Here is an 18,534-nt window from a genome sequence, read left to right as displayed (position 1 = left end):
CTACATAGAGCTGTAAGCTAGTGTTAAAACAGGCTTTATTTGAAAAGTATTGTGCACCTCCCATTTGAATCGGGAGTCGCAGCCTCTGTCTGCACAGTAACTTGACAAATATTAGCGTGAACCACTGAGGCAGTGTGACAACCGCATGCTGAGAGCAAAGTCTCACTAATGTGTTTTGGCATGCAGGTTTGTAATCACACATTTACATATGCAATGACCTACATTTGCATGTCAGATCACACACTGTCTTGCTTTATTAAGACCGGGCACCTCCCTGTGCTTGGCGGCCAGAGTGGCGAGAGAGGGCCAGAGGGCCGTGTTTTTTGGCAGTTGAGGGATGAACTGCCACCAAGGATTAGGCTGATATGGCCTGAGCATTAGACACTTCATTAGAGGTAATCTGTTTAACAGTGGGCAGTGTATGTAAACTTCACAGCCCATTTGCGGCACCTTTTCCCCCCCATGGCCTTTCTTCAAAGGGCAGCGTGGCTGAGTGACAGCTTGTCTCATCTGCTCCCTTGTCCTGTCATACAATTTAGATGTGGAGAGCTGACATGAGAAGCAACATAGCTGCACATCTCCAACCACCACTGGGTCTCGCCTGTCCGCAGTGCAATTTGTAGAGAAATGAGCCTGTGCAGGAGGAAGACTTCTTTCAGTCTGAGACCATAACAGAGCAGATTATGCACACTTCACTAATGATCACATTACATTTTATTCACTGAGTAAATCTGGGGACGCTTGGAATATCTCAACTCCCATGCAAGAGATAATCTGTCTTACAACATCAAAATAATCTATGAGTTGCTTCCTCATCTCCAGTTTGTTTTCTAAACTTAAGCCAATCAGTGTACTAAAACTGCAAGAATATTTTCTTCTGTTTTGAGTACTCTTACGTACATTTAATTTCTCAGCTATAACCTTGAGCATGGAAATAGCAGCAAGTAGGGAGAATATCAGTTTAAAATTTTCTGCTAGAAAGAATTAAGCGAAACAGGGTTATACACTAATTACTCAAGGCCCCGAGAGCTCATTTGTAGGACAAATAATTGAAGACAACCTTAAGCAGAGACTTTAGCACTCAGACCTGTTTCAGCCTCAGAAAAGCACCAGCACACACTTTTGCCAGCAAGGCAAAGCGTACCTGGGTAAAGGCCGCGGTAACGCAAGGATTCACTTAACTTCTGACACTATGCTAGACAGGAGCTCTCAAAGATGTGCAATATGGTATTTTTTCAAACTTGTGCACTTGTGTGCAATTGCCATCTCAATGATTCAAAAGCATCTAACTACCCATAAAGTATCACTGAACTCCAGTAGTGAGCAAGGGAGGCAGACAATAAAATAGATGTCAAAAATCCAAGACTACTGAAAAAAACAGTGAAGTCTTTATTCACCAACTCTCACATCGTACAGCGCGCCCAGTGAACAACCCACACCAGCTCCTCTGGTGTGCAAGCCTCTGCAAGAGGTTCTCAACATCCTTCAGAGAAGAGGAAGCTCAGGTGAGACCTTACTGGTCTCAACAACTCCTTGAAAGGAGGCTGTGGCAAGGTAGGGGGTGGCCTCTTCTCCAAGATAACAGCAAGATGGGAAAATGGCCTTAAATAATGCCAGGGGAGGTTCAGGTTGGATATTATGAAAAACTTTGCTTAAAGAGCAATTGGACACTGGAATGGGCTGCCCAGGGAGGCGGTGGAGGTGTTGAAGAAATGTTTGGATGCTGTATTAAGGGACATGGTTTAGTGGACAATATAGGCAGTAGGTGGATGATTGGACCATATGATCTTAGAAGTCTTTTCCAACCTTAATCATGATCCTGTGACTATTACAAGCTCCTCAACACTGCTCCATTTCTGTGTGTGGCAGAGCACTACAGCAAGACAAAGACTGATCTGGACTGAACAATAAATAAACAAATTCTATAAGACTTCCTATTATTTGCAGATTCAGCTTAAATGCAAAAAATTTCATCGCAGCAATTCAAATATTCCAATGATCAAGTAAGAGGGAAACTATTTCACGTAGACCAATTACACTCCTTGTAACAATAAAACTGAAAAGCTATTTTACTAGCATGAATTCCTAAACTGAATTTCTAGGTGAGAGCAGTATTTCCAAAGAGAACCAGTCCTCAAAAATGCATTTTCACAGGAATATCTGTAGTCATAGGGTAACTTGTGTACTTCACTGGCTATAATCTATGCTGTTAACGAGAACTACAAACATGGGCTTCAGCTTCAGAAAAAAAAAAAACAGTACAGCTTTTATTTTTGAATTGTTGCCACAGTAAATAGTGTAAGTTTCACCACCACAGGTTCTTGCAGTCTCGTACAAACATCTCCTAAAACTGTCAAACAGCAATATCCCAGTAATGTATGTCAACAGATCAGCTTTATCCTTCCTTCTACCAACAAATATTCCAAGACTACATTTCTTACACATCTTCTTTCTAATAGAACTACATCTGCTGAGAATTTCTCCTGCCCGGTTTCAATAGGGAAAGGCATTAATTCACATCACTGGGAGATGTAAGAAAAGCAAGTTGAAGATATATCTGAAGTAAGTAAAGTAATTCAGTCCTCGTTTTGAAGCATGGAGTGTTTGACACTTAATCACCTCCCAGCAAAACTACTGCCTTTACCTTTCCCTCATTCTCCCACTCCATGGTAGTGGAGTGGTAATGCAGTAAAAGAAAAAAAAGTTTTCTATCAAACACAGGACTATCAACTGTATTTCAAGATCACCAAAATTACATTATACCTCTTCAAACCTTCCTTCCCTCTCCGCAAGGAATAATGTTTTCTAATTTCTCTATATAAGAACTGCTAGCCTCTGTTCTTGAGTAACTGTTCAGAAAAAAAAAAAAAAAGATACCTGTGGCTGAAATGGCGGAGCTGTGGGCCCCTGCATGCCTTGTGACTGCTCATCCATTCTATCAGGCAAAAGTGTCCTTTAAGGCCTGAAAAGAGAAACATAAACAGTCATTACACTGTAATCCAATTATGCTGTAATTTACAAACAACAAAGCCAGCAGTAAAATTGAAGAACTAATATTCTCATTAGCATTCTTTAGTTTACCAACATCTAACTACTCCAGTTCTGCAGTTTGGAGAAGGAAGTTTACTTGTCTTCAGCTGTTCTATAAAACATATGTGAACACACTGGACAGGCTCCAAACACTTGGAAGACCAGAGCCATGCAAAGGCCCTGTCTGATGGAAGCTGCAACTCATCACTCTTCAGAGGCACCAGGCCCTTGTCAAACTACAAACACCTGAGGCCAGCAGCTCAGACCTCTAGGAAGAGTAGGAGATAGCAGACCAGCAGAAGAGTTACAACTGCACACATGCTATTTAAGCTCTATTAATTCATCCACAGATTTTACATGGTAGGCAAGCAGAGGCAGGGAAGCAGGTGCAGCATCCAGCTTTACTGGTGCCTACGAGGAGCATCATGCTCTCTCTGCTCAGAAGAACACAATCACAGAATACAACAGAAACCTCACCAGCAGCCTTGAACACAAGCAATGGAATCAAGTCTTACAAAAGGAAGCCCCTCAACAACTGTTTCAACACACACAAACACAAAGCACTGCTGTCTGCCACTTGATCAAACCTGGCAAGGCTTCCAGATTAATGAGAGAGACATCTGACTGCAAAACTATTCCAGCTTTTTGGTGTCCAACTGATTTACTTCCTGTTTCCAATCCTGGAAGTTCATTGCTGGTAACTCTTAAATCTTTACCACCAGGAAAATTCCTACGATAATTTTAATCAGATAAATCTGTATACTTCAAACACTGCAAGCATGCCTTCCTGCACACAGAGTTATTAATGTCCCACAAACCTTATTCTACAACTATCACACAAGATTTTCACCTAGCATTAAACTGAAGTTCAGCATGAAAGCATGCAAGCTACTATCTCCTTTAAAACACAGACACAAAATAAATCTTCCCAGTAATTCCTTTTGACACTATTATAAGAGTGAAATAGCTCCCAAGAGAAAACAGGGAACCTTAGACAAAGTTTTTTAAAGCTCATTGCAAAACATTTAAGAAATCCTAACAAACCACTCATGTTCACAGCAACATCACTCTTACAGCATCACCCTGTTCACGCAGCTAATGGATCAAGTCATCACCGAGCAGCTTTGCAAAGTTTCTTGCCACACCGCAGCAGTGAGCTGAGCAGCAGGCAGGACACACACAGCCAATCACTATTTGTCCTCTCTCCCATCAAAGCAGGCATCCCACCCATCTCAGTACCACTACCCACTCCCAGCAATCAGGGCTCACAGCAGCTTCCTCTTTGTATTCATAGTACTTCTTCATCAAGGATACAGTTTGGGGCTTTGGTTTCCCTATTAGCTGTAATTAATACAAAGATAAAAGAAATCCAAAGAAGCAATTTCAGGCAGGTCAGCAGAAAACGTGTGATCAAACTGATGCAGGAGGCAAAATAAACAAAGTAGAAATGGGAAGATTTCTAAAAATAATAGAGAGGAGACAAAAAAAGAAAACAGCTGGTGGACAGATGCTGCACAACTCTGCAACTTGCAACTTCCCAGCCAGCTGCAGGATGCCAGCGCTGACAGCCTCCTCCAGGCTCCACCACATCCCCTGGCAGCCTCCCTGCCACGGTGACACAACCACGCTGAAAAACTTACTTAGCACAAGACTGCACCTCACTGCTTGCTTTTACAATGAAATAAAGAACTGAAAAGATAACAAACGTGTTCTATCACAGTAAGCAAGGAAGACATATTAACTTCTGAGGTTTTTTGTTGCTTTTGTAGAGGAAAGGCAGAGATCAGTGATTCATGCCCATATACGGAAGTCCTTCTACATTTTTATTTTTATTTTTTGACTGCATGACCGATTTGCATTTTAGAGTAATTTGGCATTTTGATCACACAAAATGGTAAGGGTGCAAAACTCATCTCTTGTACCATTTCTCAATGCAGGCAAGAATTGGATTTTGCTGCTTGAAGACTGTTTTCACAGAGAGGCATGCCTTTCACCTTGACGATCAACCCACAACAGAGTAATACTTATTTGTATTTAAATTACAGATGATAATTTCTATTTTTCCAAAGATGTTTTTTCATGTTATAATTTACTAGTGAAATGATGCTTGAAAATGCTGCCAAGTAGTTAGCACTCAAAACTAAAACACTAATGCAAGCATTTAAACATAACAACATTCTCTTCTTGAAGCATGTCCCATGAGGATCTCCCTCTGCAAATCTACCACCTCCATACACAGTGGCTCCCGGAAAACCACCAACAGATGAAGTGAGAGGCAAAGCAGTTACACCACCAGCACCCAAAAAACCAAATCTGACTAATATTTCCAGATGTGCTTACGCTAATCATGCAGGAGTAAATGCCTCCCCGTCTTCACCACATGACTTATAAAGATGTATTCAATTAAAGAGTCTTCATCACCCTCAGAAGAGCAGGCCAGGGGTGACAGAGCACTGCTGAATGTCATGCAGTGCAATGAAGAGGGGAATGGTGTGCAGTGCAATAGACAAATACCCACAATCAGGAAAGCTGATTCAGACTGAACTGATGTAAATACGGGAAAACAACATAGGCAAGACCAAGAGGGAGACTGAAAATTTCCATTTTAATAAATACTCCAGAGTTCCTGAGAAATTAAACAAAACTGCAGGCAAATAATAGCTGGTGTAGCAGGAAGGCACACATACAGCCTCACCTTCTGCTTCAGCAGTACATGTCTTATGCTGTATGGCACAGCTACTCTTCCAGTTGGTGTGCCCTAGCCTCTAACTAAAGGTGAGACTACCAACGACTCTTAAAGAAACCAAAGCAGACAGCCTGCCCCTCTGCACCAACCACAGTTCTCTGCTACATCACACTGGAGGATTTTTTTTAATTCACACTTGTAAAAAAGAAAAAGCTATCTGGGAAAAACGTGAAATCCTTGCAACTTTTTTCTTCACCACAACTAAGTCTTTACAAACAGGGAGAAGTTATCTCAGGAGACCAAGTGCTACACACCACCTAATTGCATGAAATGTGCCTTTTCAAATGCTATTTTCATAGCTCAAAGTCCATAAAAAATTGAAATGTATTTGCCAGAATTCAGACACTAACGTCCTTGTCTTAACAGATGGCAGCACTACAACACAAAAATACACCACATTCCTGTAGAAAACATCACCATCAGCCATAGCAATACGTGGCTTCCATTACTACATGCTACAGACCATGATTTTTCAGTTTTGGACTTACCTGGAGACATTCAGTAATTGATGTCAAAGAATAAACAACATCTACACTTGAAAAATATAAATATACTTCAGTCAAAAGATTAATGAGTGTGGAAAATGTTAGTCATAGATTTAAGTACTCCACGTAACTGCTAACACGGCAGCACAAATTTACACTGCTCACAACGTGCTGGTCAGGTACAGTTAGTTCAGTTTCTTTTCAAAAAGGATGCCATGTCCTTTGCTTAACTCTGGATTGCACTGTCAATCAAGGCAGGTATTTTTTAGGGGTTTTTTTGTTGTTGTTGTTGTTTTGGGTTTTTTTGGTTTTGTTTTTTGTTGTTGTTGTTGTTTTGGTTTTTTTGTTTTTTAATAATAAGTTCCCTTAGTTTTACTCATTGTTCGGTTTTGTTTGCTTGTTTTTCTAAAGGATGATTGCTTCTGGAGGGCCGAGGTCCATTTAACATCATATATACACTCTACTTTTAGATCCGGAAGTTGGAGTCCTCTGCATCTAGTAAGCACTTCAAATGGCAAACCTTAGTGTCCTAAACTGGTCAGCCCGGTTGAAACCAAAGAACAGCACTCTGGAAACAATGGCTGTAGATTTCCAAACAGCTGCACCTTGCTGGGCCAGCCACACAGGCACGCCTTCCTCAGCACCCACCTACTGCTGACAGCATCAGAGGACACAGTGCAGCAGCACACAGGCAGTACTCTCACAAGCTGCTCTTAGGACGCTGATGTGTCCCAAGCCCTCATGTCCTTGTTCCACCTCCAAAAGGCATAAGAAAACACCCTGGCAGTTTACCTAAAGGTCTGCTTTCTTACTTCAGATTGGGTGAGGTTTTGTTTGTTTTTTCCCTCCCTCTCCTCCAAATAGTGAACTGGAAGATGAAACCTAATGTGTTAACATACATTTCAAGAAGTTATTCAACCACCTCCATACCACCGGGATTCTAAGAATCATAATTAATATGGGTCTATTTAACGTGAAATGCAGGAGATCTTAATGAATTTTCTAGTGTCTTTTCATTAAATTATTCTTAACATAGGTCAAGAAAATGAAATTCAGTTATATATACACATGCTACTACACTATCCACTCACAGAGTTGCACGGTCAGCTTTAAAAAAGCATTAAAAATTATTAAATATACTGGAACCCTTGAAACGCTTAAAAAAAAAAAAAAAAAAAAAAAAAAAGGAAAAAAGCCAATCAATGCTGCTCCACTGCAGCTGGTTATGCTTGAGGCTTACAAACAGAGCACAATCAAAAAAGTATCTCCTGTTTCCTGCTCGAACACTACTGGACAGCAGCCAAGGCTCGCAAGACTTGCACAGGGCAGCTGATGCCAGGCTCACACAGAACTTAACAACCCCGAGCCAAACTGAAAGCTCAGGCTGTGATGCTGGAACAAGAAGTTTCAGCATTAGCTCGGGCACCAGAAGAACAAGGTGTGATGGCACTGAACAGCAGAGAGGGGGCTGCACTCCCACAGCCAGAGCTGGGGACTGGAAGGTGGGCATGTGCTCACAGTACAGAAGGACCATTCAACTGCACTGAGGACTCTGCACTTCCTCTTGTAAAGACCAAAATACACAAACATTGCCTGTAACATGGGTTTTCATATACTCATATTTGCAATAAACTCATTAGGCTTCTGGACAAATTTATGCTCAGACAGCTTCAGTAAACAGCAAATTTTCCAAGGCTGACAGTGTAACATACAAACAGTGACACTGCACGCATCCATTGCTAACTAATTCTCCCTAGGACCTTTTTCATATGTTCCTACTTCCCTAGGAAGCATCTGAAAGATTAGAAGCATTTACAACAAGTACAATACTAAATAATTAGCAATAAACAGTTCTACCATCACCCACTCCTCTTTTCCAGGTCCTTTGCTCTGCCCAGCTCAAACTCACTGTACTTTTCACTGGTTTGCTACTATTAACAGAGTACGACAAACATACAGTCTGCAACATGCATATTCTATGCTTATCATTTATTTAATGGCTTACAGATTATTTGAACTACTCATTCACTTGATGAATAAATATTTGACCACACCAATTTCTTTTTTTGCTAAGTTGGATATAAGTATTAATAAAGCAAAATGCATTTAAGTTGACACTCATTCAAACTCTGCCAAGAAGATCAAGGCCTTAATCAGCAAGGACTAAAGTCAACTCCACACTGGAAGAGCAAGTTAATCATGAGCACAGGGGGAGCCTGTAATTTACCCCAACTAACGTACATTATATACATGAACACACAGAGACACACATTATGCATATGCATCATAACATAAATACACACGCATACACTTCTATCCATAATCATTTATAAATTATGCGTATAGACATACAGAATGATTACTATTACTAGCTAATGGTCGTTAAAATGAAACATTTGTTTCACAACATAAAAAATGTCTACAGTGTGACAAAACCATATTCCTTGGTAAATTCTCTGCAAAAGCATCAGTATCAGAAGAAAAACTGTGACCTCTTAAGTGGTAAATACGATTGAATATAGATGTATATATACACGCAGGATTACCTTACAAAGTACTTCTGAAAGAGTTATATTTTCAATATACTATCAACTGAGCTCTCCCCGTAGGATGGCAGCTCTGTGAGGACAAACTTGAAAGTGGAGGACAAAACTAATTATCAGCATTTGTTAAGTTAGAAGTACTTATTAATTATCTACCTATGTGGAAGGAACTATTCTTTATTTTTACTTAAGGCAATCAACAAAATGAATTTGGGCTTAAATATTTCGTTCCTTACGAGCTGCCCATTCCAAGCTCTACAGAAGCAGTCAAACATGCACAGTTGAGCTGGGTTAAGTGCTGGTTTTAGCAACAGCAATTTTAGCAGAAGCCAGCATACACAAATTATCTTTTTAATTACTTAAAAATAAAAATAAAAAAAAAATCAACAAATACAGTAAGTGATCACATACAGTTCTATCATCCATCCATCCACCCAGATTCATCAGGCACTCTTGTTTCTAACCCTGAAAGCACAGGTTCCAGCCACTGTTGTTGCCCAGCCCCCAGGAGCTCCCTGTCAGTAGCCAGAAGAAAGGCCACACCTCACAGGCCCATCTCTCTTCCTCTCCCCCCACTGGCACAATGTAACAAGGATTTTCTTTTCTCCTCCCTCTCCTTGCCAGTTGTGTCAGGCAGGCAGATTCCTTATCTTCCCAGCTGCTCCCAAAGGGAGCACTGCACTGACTCGCCCTTTTTCCAACTGTTGGCTATCTCATGACAACCGACTGAGGATGAGCCTCCATTTTCACTCGGTCTCTGTTCACCCACCAAGAAATCCAACTGCCATTTCCTCATATGGAGTAGCCAGTTACAAAGAAATACTTCATTGCCTTCAAATGTTTTCCCTGTGATGCAATCTCAATTCATACACGGCCCTTGACCACACCACTACCAGCAGAACAGGCCCTTGGCACACACAGGGACAGCAGCCATCCCTGGGGCACCTCCCTCCCTCCCCTCAGCCACACACGCCAGGCCCTGCTCCCTGCCCTGGGAGGAACCAGTGTTCCTTTACTGGACCAGCCACAAACCAACCCTGTCAGGCAACTCCATTTTTTCTCCAGATCAGTTCTTCAAATCTTTCCCCTTGTAGACACAAGGACGGAATTGTGATAGCAGAAAAGAGACGGGAAGATGCAGCTGGGGACAGAGCAGCCCTAACTTACATCAGTTAAACCTCTGGTCAAATTACTCCTCAAGCACAAAGCCAATCTAACAGCTCACAAGCACTTAAGGTCTTCCTTTCTTTTGCACACGATCCTGCTTAGCCATCCTGACCACCCCAGAACGTTTGCTGAGCTGGTTCAGCCCCAAATGCAGCCAGGCCCACGCTCCACAAGCAACACACGCTGAACGAGGCACAGGGGAGGCTGCCAGAGCCTTCGGTCTGCTGAGCAAGAGCAGAGATAGGAAACAAGGGAGAGATCAGAGGGAAATGAACATCTTCCTTCTGGCAACAGTGAGTAACTGCATTAGCTCACATTTCATTTTAGTTCAGCCTTAGGTACAGATGATAAAAAGTATCAAATGATTTAAAAAAACAAAACAAACAAACAAAAAAAAACCACACATAATAACAGGAAGGCAGCCGACACAGAGAGAACACAAGTTATTCAGTAGAAAGCCAAGAGTTTTGTCTGCAAAATACCATGCAGGTATGCAGGAGCAGGAAACAAAACATATGGTAACAAGTCCAACTGAAAAAAAAAAAAAAAAAAAAAAAAAAAAAAAAAAAACAACCACAAGATTTTCAGAGAAAGGAAGTTAAGATGTGATTGGAAACCCTTAAAACCTAACCCTCCCCAGGCCAACACATGGGCAGGGTGATGAGATGCCCTTTCTCTTTAAAACATAACTTCAGTACACAATTTAAAACCTAAGCTACCTCCAAGACGATGAAATGAAGCAGCACACAGAATGGGAGCAGGAATACCAGCCAGACTCAAGAAGTTTTTCAGGATCCTCTCACACCGCCTCCTACTCCACAGCTCCCACAGCTGCAGTGACTGGTGTGAGATCCCCAGGCCCAGAAGCAGAGCACCAGCAGCCAGACACTTCACCTCTGCAGGACAATGCAAAGCTTCACAGCTGTTTCTGTATCTTACATTTAACCTCCGCCAGCAAAAATCTGCAAGATCCATTGCTGCTTCTGGAGTCTCCTCCATGACTAATTGTTTGTGCAGTGCGGTGTACACAGGCTGCTCGCAGCTCCTGCTCCCGAGCCCCGGTTGTGTCCACGAACCTCACAAGCAGCCCACACACCTAACACAGAGTTCTGAATTCCACTCACGGCAAGTATTGGAAATTCACTGCTGTGAAGACAACTCCTTTTTTGGATCTGTTTTCAGATGAGGAAGAAAAGGGTACAGAAGAAGGGCCTCTACAGGCCAAACGCTATGCCTTTTCAAACTGCAAGCTTCTACTTCCTTATTATAGATTGAACATGAAGTTTACCTGTGATATTTTTGCCTTCCAGTTTTCAAGGAATCAATAGCTTTGCGACAGAGGATTAAAATGAACTGAAAAGGACCAGACCATCAACAGTGTAGCAGCTGGCTCCGCTTCTCCCAAAGACAAACATCTCAGCCACATGCTGAACTTCCAAGGCAATGTAAAGCAATTAATCTCGTCCAGCTACTAAATATAACAGTAATAACTGTGTTATAAATCATCCCAAGCAGATTAAAGCAAAGAGCCTTGAATGTAAGTTCCCAAATGCCACATGAATTAAATAGTCTATTTGAATTGGTACCTATAATCAGCAGTGAGAAGTCACTGGTATCAGAGAGCTAAACTATGCACAGTAAGATTCAAACATGCATACTATTTTCCTACAAGTTCTTCTTTTCAGAATCTTGTGTTTTTTTTTCTAACAAACTCCCATACGTAAGCACATGTGTTCTGCCTGCCCCATAGGCAATAATGGCACTTGAAATACACTGCTTTCTAACTTCAGAAACGGAAGCTGAATTGCACTTACGTTTCAGACACACATGGGATTATCTTTAACAGAAAAGGTACATATTCTAGCAGTATTGCTTCTGTTCTGCTTTTTAGACAGCCTGACAAAAACAATCCTTTCAGTAGTTTCTTAAGAAGGCAACGGAGAGTGATGCTGTACTGCACTGCAAGGCTGAAGTACTTCCTACGTGGCCAGCAGGGTTCAAACCAAGATAAATACAGGAAATGAGTGCTCTAAAGGCTGCCCCCATCACCACTTTGGAATTCCAACATTATTTTCATCTCTGGTGTACACTGTATACAACACAGCTGAACTGAACAATTTTTCTTGAACTTAATCACCGATAAACTCCTATGACTATTCACAGCATTAACCTTTGCAAGGATATCTCCCCTCCTTGTCAGTTCTAAGCACTACTTCCTGGGAATCAGAAGGGACCTCCGGATAAGCTGCAAATAATGAACATTAGAAGTTACTACAGGTCACCTTTTCCCCAAAAAATTACCAAGATCAGGAGAATTCAACCATTCAGCACAGATGTTTGGAAGACTGTCAATCTTCCAAAGACAACAAGGGACCGATGGTGGTGTGTCCAAATGCAGCAGAAACAAAGAAAAAGAACTGCTTACCTTTGAAAGGCCTCAGGTAGGCACAGATCTGTAGCAAGAGGTGCCCTTCCCTCCACTGCCAGCCCTTAAATGATGTCTGGGAATGAGTAGATCCTGGCTCCAACCCTTCCAAGTCACCCAGGTACACTGCATGCACCTGAGCTCCCTTGGGTTGGCCCTGCCTTCCCACCAGGTGCTCAATCACCATCTCAGGCCATGACTTAGCATTTCCACTACAGCGATACAACCAAATGCAGAACTAATGTGAAGGCAAGATCCTATACTCAGTCTATTAAATATGCATTTTTCACATGCATGGGCAAACTGCCTCCCCAGAGCATCTCCATGAACAAATACAGCAGGCTAACTACATTCAGCTCAACTTTGGCACAATAAAAGGAAAATACAGGTGTACCTCAGGCTCTGACAATTCAGAGGATACCACATGTTATAGCAAAACCACCGACTGACTTCATGTACTCTTTTTTGACTGTCTTAGGATAAATCTTTCACATGAGTTTCTCATATACTCATATGTCTTCAGCTAAACAACTCTAAAATTGTACTTATTCTTCCTTCTTTGGAAGGAATTTCCACTACAGTCATGAGACTCCATTTGCCTATTTCTTGTAGACCCTGGAAGGCACAACAGTAAGTCAATCAAAAACAGATTTTCAGTGGACTAAAGTTCCTTTTTTTATTTTACATCCATTTTTTTATTTTAATTTTTATGTTGAATACAAGGTATCTACCATAAAAGCAGTATCTCTATCCTTCCACTGAAAGTCTCTGAGCATGCTTTGAAAATCCATCTACCCAAACATCAGATACTTCTAAATAAAACATCCTGAATACTTTGAAATTAAAGAACTTGCAAGTGTGCTTTTGTGTTATTTCCTTCCAGTATCAAATATATATCACTGCAGGGCTTTAAATTCTTACTTTAAAGCTGCTTGATGATACTTGCAAACTTCCCTCTTTCCACAACAAAAAAAAACAATTTACCCTTCTTTTCTCCTGTTTTCTAGAGCACATGAACTAATCAGAGCATTCTACTGCATTTCATCCCTCTCGCAGCAGCACGAGTCAAAAGCTTTAAATGCAGACACCTCTATAGTACTGCAACTCTAAGCTGTTTCCAAAGCAGCAACAAATGGAACATGTTTTAAAATTTCAGTCTTACAATTTAGTGGAGTTGCAAATATCCACATGACATCTATCTCACTGAAGTGCCTCCCTTATGGAGCAATACGTTGTCCACTGTAACTTCAGACTAGTCACATAACTACGTATAGGAAAGACATCCAGTCAATGAAGTTACTACGCATGCATGACCTGAAAAATAACGCTACCATTCAATCTGAGAAAACAGTGCTGTGACAGTTACGTCGTGCAAGGCAGAATTGATGCCTCTCATGAAACGCAAAGCAAAAGCTCAAGTTCCAAAGAAGAGCATCTATTTTGAAGGGACAGTCTGTACAGACACAAGCCAAAACTCGGAACAGGTGCATGCAGAACCAAAATCGGGCACTGTGCAAGGTAAACACGAAGCCACGGGGAAAAGATATTTACCGATCTAATTTTTATTATTATTATTTTATACTGACAGAGGATGCCCCGCTCCCAGCGCTTTTCAGCAGGCCTGCTTCTCCTGGTCTCACACAGCCACGCCGCCCACGCCCGGCAGCCTCAGCACAGCGCAGCCAACCCAAGGCGGAGCCGGCAGGCCGAGAGCAGCACAGCACCTGCGCCGGACACGGCCCGCAGCCAGGCGAGAGGAGCCAGGCGAGAGGAGCCAGGCGAGAGGGGACGGGCAACCGCAAGGAAACGCCGAGAGACACCACGAGCGGCTGCTCCTTCCGCGACACTACCCGAGGAGTCCAGCCCGAGGCGCCCCGCCTGGGGCCGCACCGCCCCCGCCTCTCCCCGGCTCCCGAGTAACCCGGGAGCCGCTGCGGGACCTCGGCCCACCACGACCCCAGGGAGCCGCTTCCTCAAGAGCCGCCGCGACGCCCCTCGCCGCCCCGCAGGCGCCGACTGAACGAAGGCAGCCCCGGGCCGGTTACTGCCCGCCACCATCCCACCCCCGCCCGCAGAAAGTTTCTCTCCCCGGCCCACACCGCTCCCTCCCCTTACGACGGAGGGAGCGGCAGCCGCGCCGCCCAACAGCGCCGCGAGAACGAGCCCCACCGACCAATACGAGGCGGCGAGAGGCGGGACCCCGCGGTACGCCCGCGCGACTCAGCGGGGGGAGCGCCTCCAGGCGGGCGGGCGGGCTCAGCCCCGCGCCTCTCGCCCCGGCCCCGCGGCGCCCCGCTCACCGGGAACCCGCCACTGCCTTCGTCTGCTCCCGGCGCGGGGCGGGCCTCACCTCTTCCGGCCTCTCGGCAGCCGGAGCCGGGCCGCGGCTCGCGGCAGGCGCCTAGCGGGGCTGCTGGCCGCCGGCTCGGACGCCCGCTGCGGCCCCGACCTCCTCTCCGCCCCCCGCCGCTCCTGCCGGGCCCGTAAACATCCCGGCATCCCCGAGGATGGAGGCGGGGCGGCCGCCGGGCTCCGCCTCGCCCCGCCGCCCCCCTGCCGCCCGTGGCCGTAGGGCGCCCGGCGGCGGCTCGGCGGGGCGGGCGGCGGTTTCCGTCGGGCGCCTCACGGCCGGCCGGGCGGCTCTGCACCGCCGGCACTGGTGCGGTGCGGTGCGGTGCGGCTCGGCCCGGCTCAGCGGTAACGGGCTCGCGAAGGTTCTGAGGCACGGAGCGCTCGGACCTCGGTGGGCAGCGGCGCTGAAGGCACGGCGCTCGCCCGGCAAAGCCGCGCAGCAGAACAGCATCAGTAGGAGCGCAGGCCTGTCTAATCAGGGCGCTGGTTCTGCGATCAGCCAGCAGCACCCGCCGGAAGCCTCGGCCCAGGCTGCTTTGGCGCACAATGGAAAGAGTACAAATTATACCGCACGATTTCTCAAGGAAGGTTACACGGCACTGTGATCAAATAGCTTCTTCCTAAGGTGAAGAAACCGTATGTAAAGGACAACTGTTTTTGTTTAAGTTGTACTGTATCGAAGTCTCTTGCAGAACAAGTAAGGTATGGGCCAGTGTGTCTGGAAAAAGTCCATTCACCTCTCTGCAAAAGTACAGCCTGCTTGTGAGGTGGACCTCAGCCCTGAGACAGCTGTGGGGTGTGCGGGGATAGAAACTCTCACAGTTAAAAAATACATTTTTCTTTGCTGTCTCATTTCACTGATGTTAATACATTTGTTAATGATCCTGCACATTTCCTCTTTATCATAGCAGTATGTCATCTGATGCTTTATCCACGTGGGTTTTTTGTTTTGTTTGAGCAAGATGTTATTTTTATATCCACTGCACTTACATTTTTAATCCTCAATTTTCTCCATTTGTTATGTCACTGTAGCCACTGTTACTGCATTTCTACACCGTTCAGCTGCCTGAACCCAAACACTGTTTTAGCCTGATACTGCCAACTGTTGCATCTTCTTCTCTTTCCTGTATTCTAGCCTCATTTGGTTATAAAATGTCTACTTCCATTTTCTTTTTGGTGCTTTGAGAACCCAAAGACTTAAAGCTGAATATGCTGCTTCAGTGAGCCAAACATCATCATGGACATCAAAAAGAGCCTTACAAAAAAAAAAAAAAAAGGGGGGGGGGGGCGTTAATAAAATACTGCACTTATTTTAAATAAAATACAAATTTAAAATTTGCAGGGTGACAAACCTGCCATGTGCTATCAAAGTCAGTCTTCAGGCCTGTGCTGTACAAAGCTTTACTTGTAAAGGGATGTTTTCCTTTGCTTTTCAGTGCACATTTTCACTTTAATAAACCCATCTAACATTCCTGGTAATGGAGCGTTGCCATCGTACAGAGTCAGAAAGGCAGAAAAGGCTCTGGAAGATTGACTAGCCTAAGGGGTTGTTAAGGAGCAGGCTCATCTCTGGTGATTCTCTTGGAGGCTGCAGGGGACACTGACTAACCAGCTAGCAAAGGCTTAGAGAAAACAGATGAAGACATTGGAATTAGGGATCTGAGAGGAAGAGCACAGCTGTTAGGTTAAGCCTTACCAGCTGCTGGAGGTGTGGCAAATGCTCCACACCTGGAATCAAGCAGGCCAGAGGCAGAAGGAAGGAGTTTAGCATACAACTCCCTATACTGGTGCTAGTTGATAAGTTTGGTCCCTGCAGTTTGCCTTAGGTAATGTTTGTGGAGATAAAGGGCTCTCATAGGACTGGTATTTTATTGGTATGTTAGTACCATCTTGTTCCGCCTATTTTTTAATTATCCTTAGGTTAAAATTGCAAGTTAAGTGCACTGGTTTTGCATACTGAGGAAAAAGATCACTAAATAAGAGAGAATTGTAGAGATGGCAGAGAAGGATCCTGCGAATTACAGAATGATCATAAATAACCATATTTTCCCTAGTTACCATACTACATGTGAGTTCTACAATATATATGGGAGAGTTATAGATGCCCCTCACTAATTCTAATTTGGGAGTTAATTTTGATCTTCCTTAACAGTCTGCAAGAAATGATATTGTAGCAATGCACATTCATAATTTACTGTTGAATTCGGTAGAGAAATATGTAACAATGTTGAACAGTTGGTAACTGCAGATTCTCATTTACAGATGCTTCCTAAGCTCTACTGGCAGATGTCACTGTCACTGATGCTGCGCTTCACCAGCCTCAGTATTGTTAATTAGTTAATCAACTTAAGAAAGCTCCATGAGTCTTTTTCTGGTCACTGAAATCCAATGGTATATATAAAAACTATAAACATGGCTACCATTCAGGGTATTATCTAAAATACCACATGATCATAAAAGGTATTATTTGCAATGGCAGTGTTGTGTGTTATTATCATTGAACCAGAAACGGTGGTCTTTGCCAGGATTTTGTTACCAGACTCAAAAGCAGTTAGAGACTTTTAGGCAATGACATTTAAGTCAAGCAAGGACTCAAACATTTAAACCTGCTCCCCAGGTGATTCCTTATGTGCTTCCTGCTACTCCTATTATCTAGGACTCCCTCCATCTAGCTTCCTGAGATGTTCATTAACAGCATAAACTTTAGACTCAAGAAAAATACAGATTTCAAAACTTTAACAATTTCAGGCAAAAGAGCTCACTAGGGCAGAAAAGCTGGGAATAGATGTCGTTGGGGTCACAGATGTAAGAGGTAACATAACAGCTCAATGGTTAACAATTCTTCAGGTTCTTCAAATCAATAAACCAGAGGAAATTAATCAAAAGGAGCAACTGTTCACTCTAAAACCTTGAAGCCTGAATTTTCAGACTTAAAGTTTCCCTCTGTCCTGGTTCTTTGTTACTAATGGTAAAAAAGCTCATGTATCTACCTTTTTTGTGGCAGGGAAATTAGAAAGGTGTGATGGCCAGAGTGAAGAGAGATCAGTTCTCTCTGGGCTTGATAAATATTGCCATAGGATATTACGCCAATTTTAAATTCAATTCATTAGAGAAGCTCAGAGACCTCTTGGTTTGAATGAAGTAGGGCAGAAGGCTTCTGTATCAAAGAAGCATTCTAGAATCTTGATCACAATACATTCAAATTCAACACCTTTGTAGAAGTGAAAGGGAACAAATAAATTTACCGTAGGAACAGTGAACTTTGAAAAGATGGCTGCAAGACGTCAAGTAAGCTTGTCAGAAGCAAATTAAAAGTAAGAGCCAAAGGGGAAAGTGACCTGCGTTAGGATTGCTGAGCCTATCAACTGTGTCTATCAACTATCGAAGCTTCTGGAAGGAACGGCTGAAGACCAGTGGAGCTCTGCAGGAGAGTAACGGATAGTAGTAAAAAAGCACTCTTAAAATGTTGTGTTCAGATGAGGGAAACAGAAAGTAGCAAAAGCTCTGGCAATCTAAACGTAAAACTGTAAAAAGCAGGCCAAAAGCATTTCAAGGAAAATGTTGGTAATGGTATAAAAAGTAATTGTGAAACCTCTTCCAAAAACATCAGAAGCAGGAAACCTGCTGTGGTAGATGTTGTGAGGCCAAGTTTGTGATTTAAAGACAAAGTTTTAACCAAGATAAGGCCAGAAAAAAAAACCTGGTGGCTTCAGAAAGTCTCATGAGACATTCCTGCTGGGGAGCCTGTCACACCACACAGACATGCTGAAGCTTTTGGAAGGGTGA

The 18,534-nt window shown here is 43.5% G+C and overlaps 1 protein-coding gene across 2 annotated transcripts in view; it reads right to left on the bottom strand.

Moving 5' to 3' along the window:
• NEK7 (NIMA related kinase 7) overlaps positions 1-14,832 on the bottom strand; it is a 61,981-nt gene extending 47,149 nt beyond the window's left edge. Inside the window, exons 1-2 of one of the 2 annotated variants that reach the window (XM_042819533.1) lie at positions 14,747-14,832; positions 2,878-2,962 (exon numbers count right to left, since the gene is read on the bottom strand). In XM_042819533.1, the coding sequence (XP_042675467.1) occupies positions 2,878-2,934 (57 nt within the window). In that variant the 5' untranslated portion in view covers positions 2,935-2,962; positions 14,747-14,832. The other variant, XM_042819535.1, reaches the window with a different exon arrangement.
• Positions 14,833-18,534: the final 3,702 nt, after the last annotated feature.

Source organism: Centrocercus urophasianus, unplaced genomic scaffold (assembly GCF_019232065.1).
Source record: "Centrocercus urophasianus isolate 14NV4802_14NV808 unplaced genomic scaffold, USGS_Curo_1.0 seq_18, whole genome shotgun sequence".
In the NCBI taxonomy this organism is placed as follows: Eukaryota; Metazoa; Chordata; class Aves; order Galliformes; family Phasianidae; genus Centrocercus; species Centrocercus urophasianus.
Note: the sequence above shows the minus strand (reverse complement) of the source record. Positions and strands in the feature narration are given on the sequence as shown.